Source organism: Petaurus breviceps, unplaced genomic scaffold, assembly GCF_028583685.1.
Source record: "Petaurus breviceps papuanus isolate PSGF00001 unplaced genomic scaffold, PetGlider_PUasm1.0 90919, whole genome shotgun sequence".
Lineage (NCBI taxonomy): Eukaryota > Metazoa > Chordata > Mammalia > Diprotodontia > Petauridae > Petaurus > Petaurus breviceps.
The window spans coordinates 11,402,727-11,426,963 of NW_027187378.1; the positions used below are offsets into that span (position 1 = coordinate 11,402,727).

Sequence of the window (24,237 nt, forward strand, 5' to 3'; positions counted from 1 at the left end):
CTTTGATCCCTTGACCCAGGCCACAGCCTAGACCAGCTGGCCAGGTAGGTGTGGCTCCCTGGAGCCTAGTCATAGACCTGTTTCCAGCTCATGTGCAAGGTAACCCTAGCCCAATTCCTAGTGCCTACTGTGCAGAGGGAACAGGCCCTTCCTGGTTTAATAAAATATTACTTTCAACTTTGAATCAGACTTTTTACAATAAAATTTCCTTCTCATTTCCCTTCTCTGTTACTCTGGCTAGTGAGTAGCAAAATTGATCAAAGGGAAGAATCGAAAATACTTGATTATATAGTACTTATGTTTATTTCAAAACATCCAGTTCTATTACTTGAGACATTTGCTAAGCTCTTACTGTGTGCAGAATACTATGCTGAGTGCTGGGGGAACCATAAAACTTGGGAAAAACATGGTCTTTGCCCTTATAAAGTTTTATGCTCAAGTAGGAAGTTGTGATATACACAAGTAATAATAAAAAAATAATACATTAAAAGTACATAAGAGAATAATTAGAATTTTATTTAACTAAAATTTGCAAAAACACAAACTATGGAGAGGAAGAGAGGGAAAGGATGGTAATGTGAGGGGATAGGAGATATAAAGTGAAGTTTTTTTTTACTTTTTTTTAAGGATGGGGGTTATCTGGACATGTTTATAATACCATTGTTAACCCATTTTACTACGCACTACTTTGTACCTTTGTAGGGCCAATGCAATATTTACGGTGCTCATGATCACGATCAAGACTGTGACTATAAATATTACATGACTTCGATCACAAAATATACCAAACTCTCCATACAGAGGACAGAACTGAAGCATTTATTTAGACACCAGAAAACTGAATCCCCAAACCAGTAAGCCCATTCCATCATAGTACCAAAGATATTAAGAAGCCATAATAACACTGAGAGCCACAGCATCCTTCAGCCTTCCCACAAACCAATGCAATATCAACATTTACTCACAAGCCTCTATCTCTTCTTACCTGAGCACCCCCTCCACCCCACTCTGGCTCCCCACTTCCTGTGGACTCTGCTTCCCTTCAGCAAACTCCTCCCAGCACAGGCTCCATATAACTACATTCAGCCTATCAGGGGGCAGAGTTTATATTCACAGCAGGGAAGCTTCCTGTGGGCTCTGCTCCACCCTTTATTAAATTCCCTCTGTCACAGGCTCCTTGTGATTACATGCAGCCTATTAGGGGGCGGAGTTTACTTTCAAAGCAGGGGAGGTCTTCAAATTCCCCCCTAGGTCTGTTAAGGGGCAGGGAAGGTCTTCCATTACAACCCTTTAACTTTGTAATTTTTTGTCATATTGTTGCTCTTATCAAATTTCCACCCTGATTTATTCCTATCCTAGTTTACCTTATGTTGCCTTCTCTCTTATTCATGCACTGCTGAATGTTGATGAGGAACGTCATACAACTTTGTTTCCTAGTCTCAAATGGGTCCATGCTTCAAAATGGCAGTTTTTTCCTTCTTTCTTAACTGATTCTCTAGCACATTCTCTACAGCAGCAGTTTTAAATCTTCTCAAACCCTCAATATTACCCTCTCTTTCCTCCCCTTTAGCAGAGAAACTCTTTACTGACAAAAGAGGCCATCTGTTGTGAGCTGCCTTTTGTCCTTGATTCTACACCATAAACCTATCTGAGTTGTCCTGCATCCCCTTTTTCTTTGCTCTATAGTCTCTGACAAAGAAGTGAATCTTTCAGGAGTTTGCCTCTTAATTCAGTCCTTTTTTTTCTACCTCTCTGTTATCCAGAATTTTTCCTTACTTCCTGACTTTTTCCTATTGCCTTGTAATTGCCCAAGTTGACTCCAGTCTTAAAAGAAAAAAAAACCAACAAAAACCCAAAAGTCTTTAATCATTTCTGACATTTCTTAAAGTTCTTATCTCTTATCTCTTCTCCACTTTCTAATCAAATAACTAGAAAAAGTCATTGATTCATATAACTTCCCACTTTCTTATTTGAAAGGTTACATATGACACAGTGGATAGAGTCAAGAAGGAACTTGGAGTCAGGAAGATCTGGGTTTGAATCCTCCCTTAGCTACTGTATCAGCAATGCCATATTCACAATGCCTATAGAGATTACAAATATGCTGATATAATTATCCATCACAAAATACGTTATGCTTGCCATATGGGGAAATAAACTAGAAAATTTATTAAGATACCAAAAGACTGAGTCCCAAAACCAGAAAGTGAAAGCCATCAGAGTAGTTATGACATTGGCACAGGTAGATAAAGTAGAAAGCACCCACATTTTCAAGCCTTTAAAACAGAACAGGCTACCTCAGGCAAAGGTCCTCCTCTCCCCACGCACAGCAACCACCCAGCGTCCTGGAAGCGTGCTCCCAGCAGCTCCGGCCCCTGGCAGTCCTCAGCAGGAGTCCTTAGCAGAAAGTCCTTAGCAGTCCTAACTCAAAAAAGGCTTCGCCCACCGCTGCCTCTGCTGCTGCCTCCGCCGTCGCAACCACCGCCAGCCACCGCAGGAACGCTAGCTTGGCTTTCGCTTTCTCTCGCTTTCGCTTTCTTTGCTCCGCCCCTTCCTGCTACGTCAGCACATCCTTGGCTTTCGCTTTCGCTTGCTCCGCCCCTTCCTGCTATGTCAGCACGTCCAATGGGGCATGGAAGATCTTTAAATCCCATAACCCTTATAGCTACTTAATATCATTATATCCCTGGGAAAGTCACTTAATCTCTCAGCTTCAGTTTCCATCATCTGTAAAATAGGTATAACAATGAAACTTAACAGGAATTTTGTGAGGATCTCATGAGATACTGTAGGTAAAACCTTAAAACACTACATAAATGTGAGCTGTTATTTGTCCTATCACCACTGCTTCTGTTCATGCTTCTTCCTACTCCTACCATCACTACCATTTTTTCCCATTCTTTTCTCAGCCCCTTGAAATTTGGCTTCTGATCCTATACCTTTAAAGCAGTTGTTTCCCCTAAGTTTACCAACAATCTTTTAACCATTGAATCCAATGAACTCTTTTCTTTTTTATCTTTTGGCAGTTTTTGGCACTGGATCCTCCTGAATGTTCTCTTTCTTGGCTTTCATGGCAGTGTTCGCTTATGGTTCTCCTTTGACCTCACTGACTGTCTTCTCTGTTGCCTTTTTTCTATAGGGGTCCTTAAGAGTTTTCCTTAGCCCCCCTTCCTTTCCATATTCCTGTAACTCAATATTCAGTCCTAATGTCTGAGTAGAATTCCAGTCCCAGATGTTTTGTCAGCATCTTAAATTCACAATATTCAAAATTCGATTCATTTAATTCCCTAAACTGTTCTCTCCTCTGCACTTCCCTTTTTCAGACAGAGTTGAAGGTCTCTATACTTCCAGTCACCTAACCCTAGAGTCATCCTTGACTCTTCCTTCTTAATCCTCACATTTAGTTTACAAATCTTGTCATTCCCATCTCTGTAGCATTTCTCCTTTTTATCCCTTTTTCTTCACTCACATTAACTAACCCTTTCTACTTCTCACCTGGTCTGTTGCATAAGCCTAATTGGCCTGTGCCCTTCCATTCCATTATCCACTCAGTTGCCAAAATAATTTTTCTAAAATACAGGTTTGATTATGTTATACCTTGGTATAAAAAAAAATAAGGTGTTTGTTGCTCCTGTTAAAAAAAATGCAAACTTCTCAACCTGGCATTTTATATTTCCTTTGCCTGTGGCCTCCCTTTTCCCAACTTTTACATCATTACTGTTGACCCTATATTACAATTAAACTTGCTTACTGGCACAGGCCATTTTCAATGTCTGGAATGCATTGCCTTTTCTCTTCTACCTCTGAATCCTCAAGTTCCTCCAGGCATTGGCTCAAGTGATTCCTCCTTTTTATAAGCTTTTCCTGATCCCTTTATCTGTCAGTGCTCTTTTCCTTCCTAGTTTATCTTCTATTTGCTAAACTTTTTTACATGTTGTATCTTCCAGTAATATATAAACTCCTTGAATATAGAACTTGCTTCTTTTCGTATTTTCATGTCTTTGCGTACTAGCTAATAGCTAGCATAATGCCTTGCCTATTAATTGATGTTTCTTAGAAATTGCAAACATGAATAGTTGAGTCCTGAATGCATACATCATGGTAGATGATTATGTTTTGGTCTCATTATTATTTCATCTCAATTGTAGTAATTGTAAATTTCCTTCAATCCCTCTTGTAATCTGATATTTAGTGACTAACGCTCTTCTTAGACTTGAGGGTATAGATCCACAAAGAGTTTAAATAACTTGGCCTATACCATAGAATAGTTTTATTAAATATTATTTCATTTATTATTAGTTACAAATAACTAATTATACATTTATATGTATATTTATTAGATATTTTTAATTTCTATTAATAATAACTTAAAATAGCAATGTAATATAAATTCCTTTTGTTAAGAGTGGTATCATCTTTCAAATGAAGAAATGATCGTATAGGGAAATGTGATTCATCCAAAGTCAAGACCTTATTTAATACCAAAGGTATGGATTTAGTAATGTATGGAATTGTATTGAGAGGCAGTGTTATTAAGTGGAGATTAGAATGGCAGCCTTGAAGTCAAGAAGATAAGGGTTCAAGTCTCACTTCTGAACATACTGGCTATGTAGTTCTGGGCAAATCCCTGAACTTCTGGTGCTCCCTAAAACTGTAAGTGGAAGAGAAGGTGGCCAGAGGAATAAATAAATATTGTATATCTAATAGTTCATGTCCTCACTTAAAGAAGTTAGCTTGGAAATTTTTTTCCATTTCAGTATGTCATGAATAATTTTGTCTTCTTACAGCAGTGAGACTGCAGGTGTAGTCAGTCTTAGCAATGCCTTGTAGTCTTTAAAAAATAGTAGTAGACATTTTATCTCTATGACTTACACTGTAAAATACTTCTCTGGAATCCTTGCAAGGAGTTGGTTGAATCAGAATTTTTCCATCCAAATTACAGTCTATAAAAATCATAGTTAACTATGACTTCTCAGGACTTGGATTTTCCTTTTGTTATTTTCTTCTCATCCTAACTAGATTTTACTCATATGTAGAACAGACCAATCTGAGAGATAATAGCTGGAATTAAAATAATAGAATAGTGCTATACTTTGGTATGTTCCTAGTAAGAATAAAAACAGTATTTACAAGTATAAGACCTGGAGAAAATCTGTACAGTTGTTTTTTTTTTTTTTTTAAGTAAGCATTTGATTGAAGAGGAGTAATTTACTAAGGCTTGACCAAAGATTAAGAGACTTAGAATCTTTCTCTGCTTTATTGCTGACTTTCTGAGCAGGCTTTCATGCCACTGTATACCTGGTTTCTCACAAAACTAATATGGGAATAATAACATCTAGTCTTGACATACCATTTCAGAATAGTGAAGATTAATGAGAAGATGGTGACTGGAGCTTATGGGTCAGTAATTCTGAGTGTGATCTTTCCTTAGGGAATTAGTTATATGAAAAGGACTATAAATTGTAGAGTACTATATAAAGCTGACCTATTATTTTTAGACTACTTTGAGCATCTTGTGCTGATTTTATATTCTTGATAGTTTAACAAACCTAACATCTGATTGGTTTTCTTTCTATACAATAAAAATAGTTTAATAACTTTCATATATTTAATAATTTATGGTTACAAAATTCCTTTACCTATTCCTTTATGTAATACCTTTACTATTAAGAAATGAAATTTAAGACAGGATTCCAAAGAAAACTAAAATTTGCCATCATTATTATAAAAAGATATCATGTGAAATGTTGTTTCAAGAGACCATACAGTTCATCCTTTTGAGAGAAATGTGAACTTTTGGGGATTGCTATATCTTTTCATTTTAAAATCTCTTCCAGAGAAGAAAATTTCATGGTTATTTCCTCAAAACTGAATTAGTGTTTCATGGTTTCTTAATTATTGACTCTTCAGAGAGAAGCAGGTGGTGGTGATATTATCAGCAAATCAGATCCCAAGATTGGACAAGATGGCCTTTCAGATCCCTTCCAATGCTAAAATTATGTGTTTTTATGACTGGGCTATTTAAATGAGTTAGTTGCATGATTAATAATATTTTGGTATAGCTAAACCCCTGTTAGGAATACTAGTTTATTACTGAGGTGATATATTGTATTTTTGAAGGCATATATGTGTAAATGATGTATGCAATTATATTTTCCTTTTTCCCCCCCCCCCAGGTTTCAAAGCTTGAAAAACAGCAACAGAGAAAAGAAAAGACCAGAGCAAAGGGACCTTCTGAGTCAAGTAAAGAAAGAAATGTGTCTCGCAAGGATGACCCCAGTGCTAGCAGTGGGGCAGAGGGTGATGTATCCTCTGAAAGAGAACCATGATCAAGAAAATACTAATTTCAGGTATATATCCCTGATTTCTCACATTCCATAGTAATAGTAATAAAGATTAGAGTCCTGAAAGACCTTTCATTTTCTTACCTGTAGTAAGAAAAAATATATTTTATAGGTCTGACTTAATAACTTATGTAAATCTATTAATTTTAGAGCAAAAAGGAAAGTGAAGAAATTGTCTCACGCTTGCTTTTTAGTCATTGTTCATGAAGCTTCACTATGCCCATAGAGAGACTAGACCTAAATTGGAAATTTCTCCAAGTTGTTTTCTCTATTTACAAATGCTCACATTATTCTCCTGCTTAGAAAACCTTCTGTGATGCCCTGTGGCCTCTAGGATAAAATAAAAAACTTTTTAGTTTAGCATTTAGGGACCTCTGGAACCCACTTTTCTAGTCTTATCTCATACTATCTTCTTTTATATATTACCCATTCCAGTAAAGCTGAACTCTTTGTTGCTTCTTGGTCTCAATTTTCACCTGTTTGTGCTCATGCAGGACCAATAGTTGTTCTTTTTAAAAAATCTATTTATTTGTTTAGATTTTATTTTAGACTTAAACACCAGAACACAAAGAACAGAGAAAAGAAACAAAAACATATTATAAACTTAAATATTGGAACTTAAACACAGAGTTAGAAAGAAAAAAAAAGCATGTAGTGGGCATAGCAGAACATAAGAGAGTATCCTAAATATGTAACAATAAATTTTCATTTCAAGAAAACCTGTATGATAAATAATACTCATTGTGTTGAGCACTGTCCATCTTTTCTTTGCTTCATTGTGAGTTTTCTTTTGTTCTCTGCTGTGTACTTTTTTACTTTGTTCTTTTTTTTTCCCTTCCGTCCAACCCCCCAGAAAGGCTACAATAAAGTTTAGATATGTTTCTCTATAGCTATGAATATATACATACCCATATACATATACAGGTACATATATATAGATAGATATATACTTTCCCAAACATATTTTACTGTTGATCTTTGTTTTTATGCTTGTGCATATCTCTTGTTTTCTATCCCTCCTGCTTCCTCTACCCACTACCTTGCCCTCCTATTGCTTGTCTACCACCCTCCAAGGATCCCTCCCCATCCTCCCATTCCCATAAATCTAAACACCCTTCTATACCCCCCTTTTACATATTCCTTCCTGTTCCTCTCTAAATATCCCTCCCTTGTCCTCTCCCCCCTCCCTATACCCATACCATTTTATTTCTTCTAAATACATAACACACACACACATATATGTGTATATATATGTGTGTGTATATGTGCACATAAACACTCACACACAAATACACACACATATTTCCCTCTTAAACCCATTCCCAATAAAAGGCTACTAAAACTTCCAGCCTTCTTTGCCCATCTAATTACTCTGTATCGATTCTCCTGTTGTACCTCATTTGTATAAAATAATTACTCTTTCTAGCTGTTCCTAAATGGTTTTACTTTTTAAATTCCTATCATAATCAGGTTTAGCCCAATCTTTCTTATGAGCTACCCAATTATTAATAAGAATCTTAGACATCCATTTTACTATATGTGTGTGTGTGTGTGTGTGTGTGTGTGTATAAAGTAAACAGTCTGTCCTTATGAATCCCTTATAATCAGTGTTTAGTATGTACCTTAAATTTCTCTTGGTTCTTGTATGTCAAATCTTTTGAGTTCAGGATTTTTTTTTTAAACAAAATCTTGAAAATCAGAGAGTTTATCACATGTCCATTTTTTTCCCCTTCAGGATAATACTTAACTTTGTAGGGTATTATATTTTTGGCTGGAGTCCCAGTTCTTTTTTTTTTTTTTTAAGCAATCGGGGTTAAGTAACTTGCTCAAGGTTACACAGCCAGTTATTATTTCTGGGTGTGGTGCTGAGTATCCGAGCCCGGATTTGATCCAGGTCATCCTGACACTGGAGCCGGTGCTCTTACTCGCTGAGCCACCTGGCCGCCCCTGAGTCCCAGTTCTTTTGCTCTTTGATATATTATGTTCCAAGACCTCTGATCCTTTAATGTCTCTGTTGCTAGGTCTTGTGTGAGTCTAGTTGTGGCAGCTCCATATTTAAATTGTTTTAATCTTGATGCTTCTAATATTTTATCCTTGAGCTGGAGGTTTTGGAATTTGACTGTGATATTCCTTTGAGTTTTCCTCATAGGATCTCTTTTAAGTAATGATCAATAGATTTTTTTCTATTTCTACTTTTCCCCTTCTTTAAATACTTAAGGACAGTTTTCTTTAATTATTTCTTGTATTATTGTATCAAGATTATTTTTTTGATCATAACTTTCAGTTAGGCTGATTATTTTTATATTTTCTCTTCTTGATCTATTCTCCAAATCTGTTGTTTTTCTTATAAGATATTTTACTTTCTCTACTGTTTTTTCATTATTCATATTTTGTTTAATCATTTCTTCATCTCTTATAATTTCACTAGCTTCACTTTGCCCAATTCTAATTTTCAAGGTATAATTTTCTTCCTTAAGATTCTGGATCTCCTTTTCTGATTGGTTGATTTTTCTTTTATACCCTTCTTGTTTTTCTTGGATTATTCTTATTTTCTTTTTTAGTTTTTCCTCCATCTCTGTCATTTGGTTTTTAAAGTCTTTTTTGAGATCTTCTATGAATACTTTTGGGGCAGGTGTCCATTTTACATTACTCTTTGGGGATTTCTTTACTGAAGATGAACCCTGGTCATCTCTATTCCTATAATAGCAGTCTATGGTTGGATTCTTTCTCCTTTGCCTGTGCATTTTTTGTGGCAATAGCTTAATTTTTGTAATCACCTCTAGCCCTGGGTTGTGGGAAATGGTGCCTCTTATTCCAGGTCTTCAATTCTCTCCTCTAGCCTGGAGCTAAAGCCAAACATCCAGTCTCCTGTAAGTGCCCACAGCCAGGGGCGTTTGCCCCGCTGCTGCACTCACTGGGTGTGTGCTGGTTCCTTCTGGGCACTACCCCCCCACCACTCTTGGCAGCACCACTGGGTCTGGTGTTTCTTGTCATCAGAGGTTTCCTCAGACACCCAACTCTCCTCACTACTTACTTCAAACCCTCTCCCCACCTTTTTTTTAAACCTGTGAGGAAATGGAGGCTTTATAGATAGTAAGTGAGCCACAATTCAAATACAGGACCTCCAACTCCAAATCCAGGACTCCTTTCACTGTACCCCATGTGCCACAGGAGGCCTGAGTTCAAATACTGCCTTAGATAGCTATTGTCTATATAATTTCGGTTTAAATCACTTAAACTACATTTTCCTTCTCTGTCAAATGAGAAGTTAAAGTAAATGCTGTCTGAAGTCCCTCAGCTGTAAATTCAGTTGTACCTTTTAATTCTGCCTATTTGTACGAATAGTTTATCCTCTCTATGAAATTTTTAGCTCCTTCAGGGTTAAGTGAATGGGATCATTTTTTAACTTTGTACCTTCAGTTGGTATGCTTTGCATATAGTGAGTACTTAATAAATATCCAGTGACTTGAACTGAATTTTTGAAGTGAAGTTAGGACACGTTTTGTTCTCTTCATTATCTTTTTACTCTCCATTTCCATTATTCTAATCTAGGTTCCTAGATGTTCGGATCTGCATTACTGCAATTGCCTCATCATTTGTCTCTCTACCTCTAGTTTCTTACAATTCCAGTCTGCCATACCCTTCCCAAGATAATCTTCTTAAAATATAGTTTTTAACCTGTTATTACCTCATTCAGGAATTGTTATTAGCTCCAATTTTGTACTACATGCAGTCCAAACTCCCATGCTTTTTTATCAGGGGCAGCTAGGTGGTGTAGTAGACAGAGCACCATGCCTGGAGTCAGGAAGTCCTGAGTTCAAATCCCACTTCAGACACTTACTAGTTTAAAAGTGACTCTTGGCAAGTCACTTAACCTCTGTCTCAGTTTCCTCACCTATTTCCCAGGCTTGTTGTGACTCAGTCATCGACTTAGATAATAGTTGTAATAAAAAACCCTAATGGTTGTAAAGAGCACTATATAAATGTTAGCTCATTGTAATGGTAATCACCTGAAAGATTAGATTACTACCTTTCCTTATAGAAATGTTATCTGATATGTTGCTTTGCTTTATGTGGTATACCTGATAGATACGTAAAGAGAAAGCAAAACCTAAATTCAGATATTTTGAATCTCATAGAAAGCATTCATAATTGAAATGTTCTAGTTTTGAATACCTTGTAGAAAGCAATTACTAGTCTAACTTCTAAAATCAAGTCATCTAAAAAAAAAAGACAACTTTTAAGTGTGCTGGGGGCATTAATGTACTATTTGCCACAGAAAACAATGTTTACTTTTGGAACTTAGAAAGGCACCTTCTGTGCATTTAGAGGGAAACAGTGACAGTACTTTTAAATTCTTCTGCTTATTCGGTTTAAGAAATTAGGAGAGCTAGGGCAGCTAGGTGGCCCGGTGAGTAAACCGCTGGTCTGGAGTCAGGAGGACCCGAGTTCAGTTCCAGCCTCAGACACTTAACACCCACACGAAAAAACTAGCCGTGTAACCTTGGGCAAGTTATTTAACCCCAATTACCCTCCAAAAGGCAAAAAAAAAAAAAAAAATTAGAGAGTTATGCATATTTCTAGTCACCCAGGTTCAAATCTTTGGTATTATCCTTGACACCTAGCAAAGTCACTAAAACATAGAGGTGTTTAATCACTGTTTGTTGATTGATTGACATTTTAGGACTGAGGACAGGCTATAGTTATCTTGATTATTGTGACGCTTTTCCTCTTTTTAGAGATGTTTGTAATCTTGCTTTCCTAGTTGCAATGATGAAAAAGTCATCAGTGTCCTTAAGTCTTCAGTTTCTTGTCTAAGTCTTTGTAATCTTTAGCAGTGTTGTCTATATTTAATCACCTAATGCATGTGGTAGTTATCTGACACAACAAATCTTGGGAGTTTCTCTTATTTTTGATAGGTCAAGAAATAGCTGCTGCAGGATCCCTCAGGGACAGCTGGGTGGCATAGTAGAGTGCCAGGCCTGGAGTCAGGAAGACTCATCTTCCTGGGTTCAAATCTGACCTCAGACACTTACTGACTCTGTCACCCTGAGTCAGTCACCTAAACCTTTTCATTTCAGTTTCCTCATCTGTAAAATGAGCTAAAGAAGGAAATGGCAAACTACTTCAATGTCTTTGCCAAGAAAGCAGAGTCATAGAGTCACACATGATCGAAAAATGACTGAACTACATCCCTTAGGAGGCAGTCACCAATCATCATTAATAGTCACTTCTTCCTTTGAACCTTCCTTATTAAACATTTGTTTTTATTGTTGTTGTTGTTAGTACTGATGGAGAGAGGAGGATCAAAGAAGAGTTAGGATTGCTGTCAATGGGAACAGTTACAGCAATAGTGATAATAGTAGTCATGTTCATATAGAGCATTAAGTTTTGCAAAATGCAAATTTTATTCTTAGAAAAACCCTGTGAAGTAGATAATATTTTATTCCCATTTTACAGATGATGAAACTAAGTCTCAGAGAGGTTAGTTGACAACAGAAAAGTGGCAAAATTTATGAATTTTTGTTTTACTTTTGTTTTCTCTGCCTAGGAGAATAACTGTCAGCTGAGAAAGGACAGAACAAAAATGACTATTAGGAAGTTGATACCCAAGATAAGGAGAGATAGAAAGAAAACACCTAGCTGCCAATGTTGAATTCAAGTCATCTTGCTTAGATCAACTCCATGCTTGGGTACTTAAAGAACTGATGTTCTGATGTGATTGATGATGCAAGTATCAGTGATAGCTGGAAGATCATGGGGAATGGTACAGGGGAATGGTCTGTCATGAGACTGGAGAAGGGCAGATATTCCAATAGTCAGAAAAGGAGGATAGAGTCTGCAAACTATAGGCTAGTCAGCTTGACTTGATTCCTTGAAAAATTCTAGATTTAATAAAAAAAAAAGTTTAGTAAACATCTAGAAAAGGTGGTAGTAGTTACAAAAAGCCAGCATATCTTCATGAAAAATGGTCACACTTTCTCATGACTGAATCTTACTAGGAGAAATTCACTAGGATTAAATATGAAGTCTTACACTTGTAAAGTTGTTGTATTTTATTTTTTTGACAGGGTATTGGAAAGCTTAGGGAAATGCTGAAGGTATAGCCTACCCATATTTAAAGGAAAGCCTTTTATTAATCAACTCAAGCTGTTCTTTTGGAATAAAATGAAAGAGTTGTGGGCCAGACAGTAGTAAACCGGTTTGTATTTGGTAGACTAGACAGTTGAACTCAAAGAGTATATCATTCAGTAAGAAGATTACTTCTTGCTTATAGCAGAATAGTAGAAGTTTATTAAAGGAACATATAAGACACAGACAAATGTGTTGCAAGAGGATGTTCCTATAAGAAAGTAGTGCCCCTTTTCAGGTCTTGAAGGCTGAAATCCATCCTTGGGAAACCATGACTACTTTTCTGGTCTTCAAATCTATATTTCCACAAGTGAGAATATTTGTTTGAGTAGTTGAATAGCAAAGATAAGGTTGGAAAGATTTTTAAAGTATAAGGACAGTAGAGGAGTATGTATCTCTTTGCTTTGTATTAAATGAAGCACATTTGGGGCTGCTAGATGGCACAGTCAATAGAGCACCGGCCCTGGAGTCAGGAGTACCTGAATTCAAATCTGGCCCCAGACACTTAATGCTTACTAGCCATGTGACCTTGGGCAAGTCACATAACCCCAATTGCCCTGCCCCCCCCCCTCCAAAAAACAAAACCCCCCCCCCCCAAAAAAAAACACATTTTCCAAGATGGAGTTAACCATGTCAAAAAGAAGGAAAATATGAGCCCTTCTAGTGAAGTGCCCCTCAGATCTGTGCTTAGTGTAACGTTTTAATCAATGACTTGTATAAAAGCATAGATGGCATGCCTATTTAATTTACATATGACACAAAGCAGGAGGGAGAGCTAACTCACTGGATGCCAGCCAGCATGCCTAAAGATCTTTAAAGGCTAGAGTAATGACTGATTCTTAGCAGGTCCTCTTTTTTCATTAATAGGAAGTATTCCCAGTTAAGAAAACTCCCTTTATCAATGCAGGTCAGCATCTTTTCTGCAATTTACAGGCTTAAAAAGTTGACTAGAAAAGAAGTGTCAAATTAAGGGCTTGTCATGGAAACCAGATAAAATGTTATTGGAAAGTGTTTAACAAAATAAGTAATAATACAGTACAGCATAGTTAATGTTGGTTTGTAGTTTTCTAAGTCAATATGTGCCTGTAGGAATTCATTTTTATTTGAATTTGATACCACTGTGCTAGAACATTGAGAGATTAGATGATTTACCCAGGGTTACACAGCTAGTATCTGTCAGAATTTGAAATCATTATTCAGGATTGCATAGCTAGTATCTATCAGAACTTGAACTCAGGACTTCCTGGCTTTCCTGGCTCCAAGTCCACTGTGCCTTTTTTACTCTTAACTCAATCTTACTAGGAGAAATTCACAAGGATTAAATGTAAAGTCTTACATTTGTGAAGTTGTTTTTTAATCCAAGAACAACAAGGCTGGAGGGGGAAGGGGAGAGTGGCCTGGTTATACAGCAGTTTGTTTGAAAAAAATCTAGAGGGGCGACTAGGTGTCGAAGTGAATAGAACACTGGCCCTGGAGTCAGGAGGACCTGAATTCAAATCCAGCCTTAGACAATACTTACAAGCCGTGTGTCTCCTGTATGACATGGCAGCCAGAATCACTAAGGTGATCTTGGGCTGCATTAGGGAGAGGTGTATCTTTTAGGAGTAAGGTCTGGTTAGGGAACATATGTAGTATTGTGTTCAGTTGTGGGCACTGTAATTTAGATAGGACACTGATGATCCAGGAAACATCCTGGGAGGGCAAAATCTTGAGGGCATGTCACATAAGGATCAGCTGAAAAAATAGGATGTTTAACCTGGAGAGACACTTAAAGGAGGGACATAATATTTGTGTTCAAGTATTTGCAGGGCTATCATGTGGAAGAAGGACAGATCAGAAGTGATGGGTAGAAATTACAAAGAAAAATTGGTACTGAAATCAAGAAAAACTCCTTAATAATTAGTTATTCATAAGTGAAAGGGCTTGCCTTGGGAGGTTAGGGGTTTCCCCACATTGGAGGCCTTCAAGCAGAGGCTGGACAATCACTTATTGCTTATGTCATAGTAAAGTTTTCTTTTTGGTTATGTACTAAAGGAAGCTGCAGGGGCTGGGCACGGGGGTAGGGAGAGGAAAGGAAGGTGCTGGATTGTTTGGGGGAATGATGGAGAAGTCCATAGGAATGTAGCCTGGTCTGAAGTGAAAAGATGGCTGGCTTGACCTTCTCCTTAAATGGATGTTTAGGGAGGAGTTCTTTGCCCCACCCTACAATCAGAGGGGCCCCAGAGGCAAAGGGTACTTAAGGTGTGAGTACTAGGGCTAATATAGTCAAATGGTCCATTACCTTGGAATAAATCAAACATTTCCTTCCAGTAGGGTTTCTGTTGACAGTGCTTCTTAAAGAGGCCTATTCACTGAATGGACATTGCCTCACTCAAAGTGAGAACCTGAAAAGAAGCATCCTGAGCCATCACTAGTGGTCCCGATCTGTATCTGACCCCTGGACCCAAATGGATTTAGAGGAGAAAGTGAGGCTGGTGACTTTGCACAGCCCTCCCTCCCTCAAATCAAAGTAAATTGCAAGTCATGTCATCAGATCCCTGATGTCACAGTCCTCTTCAAGAACAAGGACAAACCACATACAACCACAACCTAGATCTTATATGAATAAATGACCGGGTAAGCTTACTTTCAGCCAGCTTAAGTGGTGTAGCAGATAGGATATTGGCCCTAGAGTCAGGAGGACCTGAGTTCAAATTTGGCTTCAGACATTTACTAGCCTGTGTGATCCTGGGCAAGTTACTTAACTCTGTTTGCCTCAGTTTCCTCATCTATAAAATGAGCTGGACAAGGAAATGGCAAACTACTCTAGCATCTTTGCCAAGAAAACCCCCGATTTGTGGTGGAAATCACGTTGAAATGATTCAACAATAACAAAAAGGTTATTTTCATTGGATAGAGAAACTAAAAAGGAAAGAGGTAATGTGGATTAAAGAAACACAGTGAGTTAGTGGCAAAATTGGGAATAGGTTTCTGCACTGGCTGTATGATAGTCTATAGTCTCCAGAGACTTTTTGTCTCTGTCTTGTGTCAGGCAAGGGTTTTGTTGTTTATTTTGCTTTTTTTTTTTGTCAGGGTGCTGGTCATTGTACATTGGTTTGATGGTCTATTTTTTTTTTAAACAAAAGGTACTGTACTGTGGTGGTTAAAAGTAACTTTAAAAGCCATCCCAGTAGAATAGTTTTGAGTCCATGACAAGATATTATGAAACACTAAAATGACATTTTTAAAAAATATTAGGCTAAAATATGCAGAGAGGAGTTTGTTTCTGTCTATTTTTAAACTTTGCAGCAGTTATCAAACTCACATAGTGGGTTAACACACTCCATTGCTAGATGGTTCCAGAGGGCCTAGACAAGTTACCTTTTATCCGTTTTCTGGATGCCTTCAGGATGCCCTGCAGATAATGGGTGCTTAATATATGTTTGTTAAATGAATGAATTGTTTGGAGGGTGACTATTTAGATGAATGATTTCTCTTTTAAAGGTTAGAGAGAATAAGTTGCAAAGGCAATAACATCTCCTAAACAAGCACCTGTGTTGTTTGGAAACATTCACATATAATGCATTTGAAAACACAGGTACACAGAAAAATGTGGGGTATCCAGCTTGCTGTAAAATGCAACTGTGACCTTTTCTATTCACAGATATGTAGTCACATACCATTTCTTTCCTTTTGACTGCAACCATCTGGGCTGGTTAGTTGCTACTTCTCAGGAGAAGGTAGCATGTGATTTCCTGAGGGAAGCAGATTATTTTGAAATTATTTGTGAATATTTCACATTAAAGTATATTCTTTTGCTTTGAATTTTGGCACGATTGATTTGGTGCACACTCCAAAAAACAGACATCATAGTAATTACCCTTCCAAAATCTCTTATGCTTTTTTTGCTGATTACTAGTTTGAGGTATTTGAAGTCTTCTTTTTCCTTCCCTTTCGATTAAATCTCTCAGTTTTCATTGCTAAAATGTCAATTACATGGGCTTCTCACAATTCAGAGTAATTCCAATTAGGCTGGCTTCTTACTCACATGAGGGAGACTATTTAGAGATTTAGATACTCTCTGAACCAGTTGATGACCTTCACTTAGCCACTACATACATAGCAGGTGCATTTTAAGTGTTTGGGTCTCCTGAGCTCCCTTTTCTACAATCAGATATGAAGTAGTATAAATAATGACTAGAGATCTCGATTGACCCTCTTTTTAATAGGAACAGAATTTGAGGGCTTTGCATAAAGTATATATTCCCCTTTCTCTTTCCCTCATCATAATGAATCATGAGGCAATTAGATTTTTTCCCCCATATCTTACTATCTCAACTGGATTGCAGACTTCCTGAAGAAAAGAATCATGTATCACATCAACTTTGTGTCTTCCATACCAACTAGCCCAGTATTCTGCTGAAGATTATCAATCGAGGCTCCAAGTTCAGAGGGATCTTAGAGGTCTTTTTTGTCACTTAGTAGATGAATTTGAGTGGCTCTGTGGTCAGCCCCCCTCCTCCCCCTTCTTCTGGTCACACTTGATCTTGATAATGTCTTCTATGCCATATTTTGTATGTTAAGTTTACATTGGTAATCAATATTGGCTCCCATTTTCCTTTACGTCATTCACAGTTTTGATTCTTCTGGGATTATGATTCACTCTCATATAAAGTCAGAAGGAACATTGCTGTCTTCAAAAGATGAGGTCTGAAATATGCTAATAGTTTGGGATCATTGAAGACATTGTGTTGCTTACCAAATACATAAGGACTCCTAGGCTTGATGCTATTAAAACAACATCAGCATTCAACAAATATTTTTTAAGCATGTATGGTGTGTGAAGCACCGTGCTAGGTATTGAACAAAACAGTCCTTGACACCAAAGAGCTTACTTTCTATTGGGAGAAAGTATGTCATTAATTTCGGTAGTATTTTAATTTTTATTATATTGGAATGGCCTAGCCATGAACACTGAATATTTCTTCAGTTATTTAAATTATTCTTTATTTCTTTAAGGAACACTTTGTAATTGAATCTATACAACTCTTTTATGTGCTTTGGGAGATTGATCTGCAGATATTTTATGCATTTTGTAATTATTTGGGATGGGATTTCCCTTTCTATTATTGCCTCTTATGTTTATTATTATTACTATTATTACATAGAAATACTTCTGGTTTTTGAGGATTTATTTTGTAGCATACCTTTGCTGAAGCTATTGTCTCATTGATTCTTAAACAATCTCTCCTTAACTGTTTTCTAGGTTAGTCATTTTTTGTTATGGGATGCCTTATGTTTTCTTCTATTTTTTCAGGATTTTGACTTTGTTTTAGTATTTCTTGTTGTCTTATGGAGTCGTTGGCTTCTGTTTGGTCAATTTTTCTTTTCAGGGAATTTATTGCTTGGGCAAGGTTTCCTCCTGTGCGAAGCAGATAGAAGCAGTAGATAGAGCTCCAGGCCTGGAATGAGGAAGACCTGAGTTCAAATTCAGTTTCAAACACTTACTTGGTAACTCTTGGGTAAACTTCTGTTTGTCTCATTTTCTTCAGTTGTAAAATGAAGATAATAACAGCACCTAACTCCTTAGCATTGTTATGAGGATCAGATGGGATAATATTTGCAAAGCACTTTCCATAGTGCCTGACACATAGTAGGTACTGTATAAATTCCAATTCCCTTCCCAGACTGTTAATTCCTTTTCCAGTTCTTTCATATGTGTTTCTCATTTCTTTTCTATTTGTTTTTACTCTAGGGATCTCATTTCATTTATTTAAAATTTCTTTAACTTTATTTTTTAAAGTCTTACTTCATCTCTTTCAGTCATTCTGGCTGAATTTGTGCCCCAGATATGCTTTTCTTTGAGGCTTTGCTTGTAGATATTTTGGAGTCATTCTCTTCTTGGTCTGTGTCTTGAGAGTTCCTTCACTATAATAGCTTTTTGTGGTGGGATTATTTTTTGTTTGTTCATTCTTCCAGCCTATTTCTTGACTTTGAACTTGAAATTAGGAGCCTGGCTCTGTGCACTTCTGGAGAGGAAAGTCTGGGCTGGTCCTGTTGCTACTTTCTTGGGGATATTGATTGTTTTGTTATTCCGAGCTCTCAAGGACAGCTAAGGCTGAGGACCTATAAGCTTTCAGTGCCCCCAATATGGTGTGATTTAGGGTAAAGTCTGATTGTTGCCTTTCTTATCTGAGCTCTGCAAGTTCCTGACCTATGGCTGGCCTCATTCACTCTCAACCAGCTGGGAAGCTCTGTAGGTTTAGAATGAAAGAACTACAGGCTTCCATTTGGTCTGGGATTCCTGCCTGGATTATTCTTTTTCAGACTTCAGATTAGGAGCTGGAACTGACATATTCTGCTCAAGAGCCCCGAATTATGCTGCTGGTACTTGCTTGCTTTTGAACTTCCTTCTTTTCTTGGTGCACAGCTCAGGGCAAGAAACCATTCCTCATCATAGAGTGCCACTACTGCACACAGGGCTGTTCCTTGTTCTGTCTTGAATCTGTGACCCAGAACTAGGTAGTGAGAGACAAAGCACTTGGCTTTTCCTGTTATTTATAATTAAACTATATGCTTTTAACTGAATATAACCTACTAATCCATACAGAAGACTCTACATTTTTCTGAAGTTTCTTGCCATCAGCATGATGTCATCTATAAACAGGATCTTCTGGGGGACCTTACCATTCATGAGGAATCCCTCTTTGATCAGTTTTTTGCACTGGGCATTCCTCATGATGCCAGCAGATACATTGGTGAGCACACATCTTTCTCGATACTCTCTTCTTTTGTTTATTTTTGTTTTGTTTGATATTAACAGAGAGTCATTGAACAAAATTATATCTTTAAAGACCCTTGTGTCATTTTGACATGGAGGACAGATGCCTTTTTGGATGTAAAATCCTATCAGGTTCAACTGACATTCTGCAGATTACAGCATTTCTATATATATATCACAAAGCAAATGTAACTATGTATTTTATCAAATGGACAAAGTCAACTTATTTGGGTTTTTTTCCTCTTTCATTCCTTAAGTCTCTCTTGTTTTTCCAGTGGGAATCAATATTTTCTGTTATCTTCAGGGACAAATTATTTTTACCATTTTCTCCCTGAAAAAAAGATTTTTGAGTTACCTCTTTCAACAAGATTTTCCTCCTCCTTAGAAAGCCAAATAAGACATGCCAAAAAGAAAAAAAAAACCCCACCCCCACCTCTCATTTCCACTAAACTCCAAGAAGTATACCTCTTAGTTTTGTTTTCTTATTGGTAAATGATAAATAGCTTCATAGTGCTTACACTAGATTTTATTTTTCTGTGTAGAATGAAATTATTTTGTGAGTATAGTACACCCCAGACAAACACACCAGCATTTCAGTTATAAAATGCTAAACTTGAAGCCAGTGATTTTGGAACCTGCCTGAATTTTGTTTATTTTTATCAATTTGACTTTTGTGTGAAGAGCAGGAAGTATCTTGGGCTAATCAGATCCCCTCCTAATGAACCAGAGCCCATTTAGTGAGACTTCTTTCAGTCAGCCTACAGAAAAGAATATATCATTGATCAGTCTTTCATATAAGTGATGACCTCTCATTCCATTTCTGTATTTTACTGACTTATGCCAAACTTCCTATTGAAATCACAAATCCATGTTTTGTATCAACTACCTCAGTAGTGCAAAAATAATGTGTACCGTTGAAGTGGCCTTAATTTTTGCTCATGTAAATAATAGCAAACAGCAGAATTTTGTGTTGTCTTAGTGTAGAAACTGCCTTGGTAAGGCCTGTCCTCTTTTTCATAAAAAATTATCGAACAAACATAGTTTCATTTTATTTCTATGTTTGGTAGATGACACAAAGATTTTCTTATATATAGAAAAGTTTTCTGACTTTGTGAGGACCCTTTGGATTTTATAAAGTAGTTATAGTTCATAGTATTTTTAAACACACCTTTCTGTGAAATGAGAAGTGGGTAAATAGGTAGATCACTGATTTATTTGACTCAGATTTATTTAGTGCTATTAAGAGGGACAATGAAACATTTTATCAAGAGATTAATTTTATTTTTAGGAAATGATTGGTTTTTAACTTTTTGTATAGGGTAATGATCTTTAGTTATCCTTATTTTCTTTTAGTCCTTCTCTAACAACTTGGTTGTAGAGTTAGATTAAGTTGCCAGTGTCAGTTGTTTCTCATTCAGAAGAGGGGAGGAGAAACCCCTCCTGATTTTTCCTGAAATTGTTTGTGAAACTGGTTGCTATGGAGCCTGGATGGAGAAGAGCAGAGCCTTCCACCAGCCTTCATTGGAAATCTTAGTTACATGATACCACTGTAATGGGAATGCAAATTTGGAAGATCTTCCCTGCCCCTAGGCTAAAATGCACCTGAAGCCTGGGGAGGGAGGCTTGTTTTTCAGTAGATACTTCTTGATTGGCCAGTGAGTCAATAAGGTTGTTACATTCTCTGAGCCAGGAGAAGGCTATATAAGCCCTGATGTGTAGCTTTGTTTTGGGACTCACTTTGAGAAGTGTTCTGTGATTTGATCTGAATTCTGGGAAGCCGTTGTTGAGAGTCCCCCGGCTTTGAAAAACCCAGACGTGGAAACCCAGATGTTGACTGGGTATGGATGTAATGGTTGGACAGTTTGGAAAGCTGTCTACTTGATCTGTTAATGTCTTGATAATTCTGTCTGTATATTTTGAAGTTTGGGGTGCTGACCTTTTTCCCCTGAACAAGGTAAACGATATATGTCTGACTGATTAAAGTAAGCTTGTTAACCCATTTTGAGTTGCTTTCCTTTAACAAAGCAGATCCAAGAACCTGTATGGGCAGCAAACCCTGAGGACGTGCTTGGGGTGCTTGCTGCTACAACCACCTGGAGGATTGAAGGAAGAGAAAGGCCAGGGGTGGAGTCATTTCTTTTTATAAAGTCTTACTGTATCTTCATTCCTTCCTACTCAGTAGCCAAAAAGGAGATACTTTCTTGTCTCAAAAGGTTTAACAGTTCTATGTCCCATGAGGCTGACAGGAAGCAGTCAGGGAGGGAAACTGTCATTCTCTAATCATCAAGCCTTCTCAGCACTAAGTCAGCAGAGGGAAGGCTGCTGCCTTTGCACATGACCTGTTCAACCTGTTATGTTTACATTGTCAGAGGTGTTTACTGTGTCCGATATTTATGTTTAAAAGTTTCTCTTTCTTGCAAAGGAGGGTTCAGTCTGGCAGGAGGATTCCCCTCCCCCCCAGAAATGATTATGTGCTATAATAATAAAAAGTATCAATAAAAGGTTCCCTTTCCTACCCAGCAGAGGGATGTGAAGGGCTAGGGGGGATATTCTCAGTAATTATAAGAGGGAAATAAATTATACTTTACCTCATTATGACTGAATTTCATTTCTAAGGCATACATCACTCTTTTCCAAAGAAACTTACTTATCAAACTGAATAATAATACATAGGTATGGTGTTTCTAAAATCACCAAATGTACCTCTCTGCTGGCTTTCACTTTGCCTTTTTTATATTGCTTCTTAAGAAGGTAGTGAGCTGCTCCCCTCTCTCAGGATACTTCAGGCTGGTGGTCCATAGCCTTGATCTAGTTTCCCCCCATTATCATGTTCAAGAAAAAACAGAAGGGTTAGAGGTTTTATGTATTTATTTTTTTAAGCAATCGGGGTTAAGTAACTTGCTCAAGGTTACACGGCCAGTTATTTCTGGGTGTGGTGCTGAGTGTCTGAGCCTGGGATTCGATCTCCAGGTCATCCCAACACTGGAGCCGGTGCTCTTACTCGCTGAGCCACCTGGATGCCCCTTGTTTTTGTCTTTTTTTTTTAGATGAAGATACTTGAAACAGATAGCATTGTTTTATGAGTGAGTCTTAGGATATGGGTATGTAGCCTAGACTAGTGTTTTCATATTGTATTCCAAAGGCCACTGCTAGTTTTCCAGGTGATATGCAGATTCATTTTTTTTCAGGAATGACTCTTATAATAATCAAAATATCTTTTTTCTGGTGTGGATTAGTAATTTATTTCTTATATTTGTTATTAGCAATTCCATTTAACTCACATTTATTAAGTACCTTCTGTATCCAGAATACTTACTGTACCAGGTAAAGGGAGAGAGACAAATTTAAATAAGCCATGCTTTTTGCCTTCTTGAAACTTAGAGGCTAACACAAAGATAACAAACACAAGTCAGCCAGACAATAAATCAACAAATATTAAGGCATTACTATGTATACTGTTAGGCACTAAGGTTATAAGTACAAAGAATAAACAGTCTCTGTGCACAATGAGCTTACATTCTAATGGGGGAGGGGGGAAGAGAAGGAAAACAAGTTTATTCACATAAAGTAAATAAAAATAAACATATACAAAGTAGTTTAAATCAAGGTAGTTTGAGAAATAAAGCATTAATGCTTTGGGGTAATCAGGAAAGGCTTCATGGTGCATGATTTACATCTCAGAGGAAAGAGAGGGACTCTATGAGGCAGAGATAAGGAGAAAATACATTCCAATGACATGGGATTGCCAATGCAAAGGACCAAAGAAGGGAGATGGAGTGTTATGAGTGAGGAACAGAGAGAAAGCCAGTTTGACTGTATCCTAGAGTCAGGAGGGGGAGTGCTATCTAATGAGGCTGAAAAGATAGGTCAGGACCAGACCGTGATGTACTTTAAACATTAAAGAATGAATTGGTAATCTTATCTTAGAGTTAATAGGAAGCCACTGGTTGAGTAGGAGAGTCATATGTCACATCTATGCTTTAAGGAAGATTACTTTAGCTGTCCTTTGCAGGATGTATTAGAGTGGTCAGAGACATGAGTCAGGGAGAACCAATACTGATGAATTAAGGTGGGGGAGAGGTGCTGAGTGTCTGAATCAAGATGGTAACTGTGTGACTATAGGTAAGGCTCAGCTGAAAAAGACATTTTGAAGGTAAAAACAGCAAGATTTGGCAATTGTTTGAATGTCTTGAGTGAGGAGTCAAAGATAATACTGAGATTATGAATCTGAGAGACAGGAAGAATTTAGGGGTGCCTTCTTGAGATATAGGGACATTTGGATTAGGGAAGGGTTTAGGAGAAAGGATAATGAGTTCAATTTTAGATGTTTTATATTTAAGATGTCTTGGAAATAGCAAGTTTGAAATGTTCATTGGGGACCTGGTGATGCAACATTAAAGCTTGTGGAAGATGCCAAGGCTAGATAAATAGATCTGAAAGCCATGTTAGCTGAAGAAGTTACCAAGAGAGAGTATAGAGGGAGAAGAGAATAAGGCTCAGGACAGAACTTTGAGGAACATCTACAATTAGGAATCAAGATGTGGATGTTAATTCCAGAGGAGAACCAGGAGAGATGTGTCATGAATACCTAAAGAGAGGGTATCCAGAAGGAAGAGGTGGTCGGCCATGTCAAATGCACCACATAGGTGGAGAGAAGAACTGAGAAAAGAAACTGAGAAAAGAACTGATCAGATTTGGTAATTGAGATATCATTGGTAACTTTGGAGAGAGCAGTTTCAGGTGAGTAAAAGACAGCAAATGCACATAGATTTTTAAAGGAGTGTATCAACAATGCAATACTCATAATGCCTATGGTAACTATAAATATGCTGATATGGTTATTAAAAATATACCAGGCTCTTTACATGGGGGACAAAGCTAGAACATTTATTCAAATACCAGAAAACCGAGTCCCAAAACCAGAAAGTCAAAGCCATCACATTAGTTATGAAGTTGGCACACGTAGTTAATGTAATAAACACCCACATTCTCAAGCCTTCA

The 24,237-nt window shown here is 37.4% G+C and overlaps 1 protein-coding gene across 1 annotated transcript in view; it reads left to right on the forward strand.

Moving 5' to 3' along the window:
- DTD1 (D-aminoacyl-tRNA deacylase 1) overlaps positions 1 to 24,237 on the forward strand; it is a 254,173-nt gene that overhangs the window by 218,165 nt on the left and 11,771 nt on the right. Inside the window, exon 5 of the mRNA XM_069075478.1 lies at positions 6,177 to 6,350. Within this exon, the coding sequence (XP_068931579.1) occupies positions 6,177 to 6,329 (153 nt within the window). The 3' untranslated portion in view covers positions 6,330 to 6,350. The remainder of the gene's footprint in view (positions 1 to 6,176; positions 6,351 to 24,237) is intronic.